This window comes from Sphaeroforma arctica (assembly GCF_001186125.1).
Source record: "Sphaeroforma arctica JP610 unplaced genomic scaffold supercont1.869, whole genome shotgun sequence".
Lineage (NCBI taxonomy): Eukaryota > Ichthyosporea > Ichthyophonida > Sphaeroforma > Sphaeroforma arctica.
In genome coordinates, this window is record NW_014039689.1 from 19386 (window position 1) to 25343 (window position 5958).

The 5958-nt window shown below is 39.5% G+C and overlaps 1 protein-coding gene across 1 annotated transcript in view; it reads right to left on the reverse strand.

The window, feature by feature from the left end:
• Nucleotides 1–5526: 5526 nt before the first annotated feature.
• Nucleotides 5527–5958, reverse strand: part of SARC_09004 (hypothetical protein) — a gene marked incomplete at both ends in the record, with an annotated part of 2132 nt that continues 1700 nt past the window's right edge. The window contains one exon of the mRNA XM_014297003.1: nucleotides 5527–5664. Within this exon, the coding sequence (XP_014152478.1) occupies nucleotides 5527–5664 (138 nt within the window). The remainder of the gene's footprint in view (nucleotides 5665–5958) is intronic.

Here is a 5958-nt window from a genome sequence, read left to right on the forward strand (position 1 = left end):
TATAATAGTATGTATGTATGTATGTATGCATGAATAGAATAGTATGTATAGAATATATATATATATATATATATATACGCATGAATATATATATATATATATACCCATCTTCAGTGTGAATAATTCTGGATTAGTATAAGCGTATCGCTCACTGTAAATGCTTAAAGACTCTGAAAGATCCTTCAATGCAAACAAGCAACTAGGGCTAGAAAATACTATTGTATTTTGTATCACTCTAGAGATCGAATGCATATCGAACTTACTGACAGCCTTCACAGCCTTCTCCCTGCCCGTCAACATAGACAGTGGATCCATCCTGTCAACATGTACACGCTATGCCAATATGCAGTCTTTATCACGAGCTAATTTTGTTGATGGGGCTTATACTGCAGAAACATAAGTGTAGTTCTTCACATCTCACATGTGTTAAAAAATCTGAAGTTACACGTATGTATACCCTTTGTACTCTTTCGTATGTATGACTGTATGTAGCCCGAGAAAAAAAAGATCGCCTATGATGTCACATCTGATAAGAATTACGGGATATACATAGCCATGCATTAATAGCATTATCCATGACGGAGTTGCCGACAATTTTGCTATTTACATATTTCGACGTAAATAGCCTCCTTTTGCTTGTGAAGTTGTGAATCTGTTAAAGTTGAACGTATTGAACGCCTTTTTTTTTGGTTGGTTTTCTAAGAGACACGGCCTCAGACCAGAATAAACGCGTATACGTCGCGTTAAATCCGGTTGTCCATGGTCCGGTCAGGCATTTTTTTGTCTCACTCTCTCTCTCGTAGAGTAGTCTCTCTCAAGTCTCTACTCTCTCTCTCTACTCTACTCATAGAGAGTAGAGTCTCTCCTACTCTTTGTGAGACCTAATCTCCTAACGTTATGCACGCTTCATTGTAAAAAAACGTTCAACGGTTTATTTGCCCGTGACAAGCAATATTAGTGTTTTATATACCCTTGTTTTTTCACTTATTTGGTTTTTTTGTCGAGGACAAAACAGGACAAAATATAATACACGACATAATATTGTTTCTGGTCGTGTAGCAAATTAATTATCTAATCTGATTGGTGAAACACCTCCAGTGACTACGCCAGCCAAAACAACAGGACAGTTTTCTAATAACCAACCAGAATCAAGAATATACTATGTATTCGTCATCATTCAACTCAATTATTAACCAATAAACATAGTTTTTTATTATATTGATTGGCAGATCTATAGATCCAACTTTATAATCAATCAAATACATTTTTTTAACTATATTGATTGGTAGATCTATAGATTCAAATTTTGGACCAATCATCGTAAAAACTTATTCAAGCAAGTCAAACGGGATGATAATACCACGCACGAGTGCATGACACCGTTTGTTGGTATATGCCTAGTTGTATGTGTAGTGTTTATGCCTACAGTGTTGTATGTGTAGTAGCTGTTTACTATTGTGTGATATGGGATGATAATACCTTGTATGACACCGTTGGCTTATATATGCCTAGTGTATGTGTAGTGTATATGCCTGCAGTTTTGTATGTGTGGTAGCTGTTTACTATTGTGTGATATGGGATAATATAATGATAATGACACCGTTTGCTTGTATATTCTTAGTGTCGCATATGTAGTAAATGTTAGGTGTCTGTTCGCTGTACCAAGTTAACGGCCATGTGATGTTAAAACACCAATTTGCGCCAGAATTATCCTTGCTTGGTCTTACGCTCTTGACTATCTAACTATACTTATGTATACCGATGTATATATATGGAAACCATCTAACTATACCTTTTGTATGCCGATGTGTATGTGTCATGTATTTCTGGTAGCTATCTATCTACACCTTGTGCGTGCCGATATGTGTATTCGTGTATGTCTGTGTATACGCAAACATCACGGGCTGGCACTTCTCACTCCAGCAACCAACCGACGGCCACACACCACCCCACACAAAACACATAATCTGAGCAAGAGCCCGTGCTCAAGTAAACAAATGAACAAGGGGAGAGGGGGAGTGTATGATGTATGTATGCGTATCTCCCACCAATCCTATGTACATAGTGGCGAGTACAGCCCTGGTGGCACTTCTTATAATCGTAGAGGTAGAGGTGACCTATACATACTTTAAGCTCAACGGAGGACGTGTACGCGCGAACGTAGCCTCTAACGGGTGTGACCAATGACCAGAATGTAAAGGCGCATTTTTCCAGGGGGACAGATTGGAGTAAAACGCTAGACATGAAAATTACCGAGATGTATATGTATATGTACCCACATAAAGCCACATACATTGTGCCAGTGTAAAGATGCGTGTTGGCAAATATAAGTACGAAAATTGTCTTTGGCCGTGTGTAGTTCATACAACGGAACTACACGCGCTTGGTAAATCACATATTCATAAACCCCACGGCCCACAGCATCTCTTCTCTCGCGTTGGGTCTGTAGCCTATCTCACAGCTGTCAGATAAGACACAAAAACGTAATCCGTTGATAAACCGCGCCCAACTGTTATTGTGTATGAAGTTTTATTCTCATTCAAAGATGTATGCAACCCCTGGTTTAACGGAAATGCAACGTAGAAAGTCCGAATGTGCTGGCCCGTCAATTCCGGTGATTCAGCATCAGAAACGTGTGACTTATCAGCCTCCTCACACATCTGTGAACAAACCCGGCAATGAATGTTGCGTAGCCCGCACACCCACGGCAAGCACCACAGACAGATCTCAACTCTAACAATCATATTTCCTCCAATAATGCCATCCATGAAATTAAAGATTCCATCAATGAAGTGATCTCTGTGTGCATTTTACACTCATTTTAATTCAACACTCGTAAACCTATACACATTTATCATATATACTCACACACATATCGTAATCAAGCATATATAAGCTTATATCATCGCCCTATAGTATACAAGCATCCCCATATGCATGTCAAATAGCTACGTATGTGTTATAGCGTATAACTCTATAACTGCAACTATACTATTATAATGTTTTATGTATTTATCTATTTACCCTACGGGTCGCTTGTCACGGACAAATAACCCTGCGTTGTATTTCGAACCTTAGACAGTCGTAGATGTTTTTTATTGTCGCAGAGGACATTTTTCTCGTATCGACCTATTTCCAGCTCGGCACTCGGCGAAAGGGCCGTCTCGCACCTCGTTGCGAAAAAAAGGGTCTCACAAAATGCCTCCTTGACAAAAATCCCATCCCCACTGTCAAGGTCGAAATAAACGCATGATTTTTTTAGCGTTGCAACTTGCAATACACGTAAAACGTTATGAGGTTTACATAGAGCTTTAGAGGTCTAGATTCTAGAAGACTCCCGTATTTATTTATCTATTTGTTTTTAAAAAGGGAACAATTAGAGAGAGAGAGACTGAGAGCGTCTGAGAGAGGCTGCGTGCCAGACTGCCAGAGCGTGACACAGAGAGCTGGAGTCCTAAGAGGCTGAGACTCTTTGAGTGGCTGAGATTTTTTGTTATCGCCACTCGCCATTCACCAGTGACCAGTCAGGCAGTCACCATTCAGTCATTCACCAAGAGTCACCAACAACATACATAATACTGAATACAATATACATATTTTATGTAGTTATGCACTCTACATTCTACAAGCTACTGCCAAGTGCCAACACCAAGACCAAGTCTGCAACAGCCAACATTTTTATTTTTTTATAAAATATATAATATAATTATCGTCGGTCTCTTGACTCTCTTCCAATGATGAGTAGACACTTTCCAACTATTTACAATTGCAGCATCTGATTGGCTAACTTTATGGAAAAGTAGACAAGGGGGTGTGGCAGACAGAGACTGGCAGGCAGGGTTGTTAAACGTACAAGAAAAGTCTTGTCCGGACAACTATTTGCATTTACGGACAGCCGGACAAAGGGCATTATATGGACCAAACAAACGGACAGGCATCAATCTTGAAATGGACAAATGGTTTGGGTCAATTTGTACCAGGCGATTTTCAATTTACCAGTGGACAACAGAACTTTTTCGAATGGGACACATGTATAGCCTCAAAAACTGGTCATAATACCATGGACAGCCTTTTTCCCCCGGACAGTTTAGTCCATTTGTCCGTTTAACAACCCTGCTGGCAGGAGCCTGGCAACGCCTCCCGAACTCGTCGGTATTAAAAACTGACATTCTGCTCGATTTGTCAACCCACTAGTCCGCCTGCCACCACTGCGCATCATGTGGCATGTCACATGTGGTCTACGAATTGGACACCACACCTCCTCGGCTTAGAGCGTAAATACATATGCTGAGTCGGAGCTGACTGGCGTCGGCTCCCTACAAGCATGTCATTGCATACCAGTTTCTTTTTCATATTTCACCGCGGGTGCAAACTGAGACCTCGAAGTTGTGCTGTAATAAAATGGCTTCTGATACGTCACCTTAGACATGTGAACCCTGGGTTTACCACGAATTCGATACCTGTGATACCTGATTTTGCCATCAATTTGTTGCCTATTTCGACAAAACGAGTGGGGTTACCGTTTTGACTTCACGGCACTTTGGCATCTCACATGTTCCACCATGTTTTACCTACTGCTATTTGTAAGGTATAGTTGCTCCCATCTCACACCTCTCAATATGGTGGACAAAACTCAATGCTTGTAACATAACACTTGACAGCTAATATGTGGCTACCGACAGCACCACCAATTTGACACCGATCGGCAAAGTATATGACATCAGTCAGAAAAACACATATCAACTTTTTATGGATATACACCTACAGATAGACTACACCCACATGTAGGTCACATCCACACGTTGACTACAATCACATGTAGACGCATCTTTAAAAACCGAACACTATTCTTTATTACCAAATCATTTTATACCTCACATAGCACTGACACAGTCTTAAACACTCATAACAAACTAGTACCTATTCCACCCGTTGTTATGCCGCACATTGTCAGTATGATTTAATTATGATACAGATAGCCTTATTAGCGGCAATCGTCTATCGGTTTTTAAGTCTACCGATAAGTCTGCAATAATCTATCAGTCTTTGTGTCTACCGATAAGTCTTAAATAAGTTGTGTTTATCGATACGTCTGAATTAACCCATCTATCTGTGTCTACCAATACATCTGCTGCTAATACGCTCCTCGACCCTCATACATTCCTACAATAGTCTTCTTATATAGATTCGTATACTCAAGTCAACCCCGAGCTTTTCCAGCTGTCCTTAATACGTCTTTTTCATATTTAGAACTTTATCTCGTACAAAGGCCGAATATTTCCAATAAGTACATTCATTTTCGATCTGCCACCTACAAAAAGATTTCTTCGGGCCCAATGATTGGCTGCTTCGCTTACACGCTTCGTAGCATAAATAGTATTGCACCTCTATGACGTTGTATTCTCCAGACCAGTCTCCAGATCGTCTGATATATCTGCCTTGCAGCTACCCATGTTTAGATGACGTACAACAATTCCGACACCCGATGCAATACATAATTTCAATTTCATTTTATTCCTATCAATTTCATGACATTTCTCTGAGTTTCTTCAGTCGTTCTGATAAATCTTCCTCCTGCTCCTTCGTCGGTTGTGCAACAGACACCGCCGCATTAGGTGCCGCTCCGAGTTGCTGTTCCATTTCAAGCCCATGCTCGTCTGCCACCTACAAAAGAAGGTATACAATTCCTCTTATTAGTATTCATATATATATATATATATATATCATTTGATGTGCATAGAAAAGGCTTTATCCGTTCTTAGTATACAATCACGTGTTACTGTGTGTTTGTGAGTATATCCAAATCATAATATGTTTGCCCTTGACTATTATATATGTATATATACATATAAATATATATATGTATATAAATACATATATATATATATATATATGTACATCTATACATCTATATAAATATATTTATATATATGTATATAGTGCGTATATTCATGTATA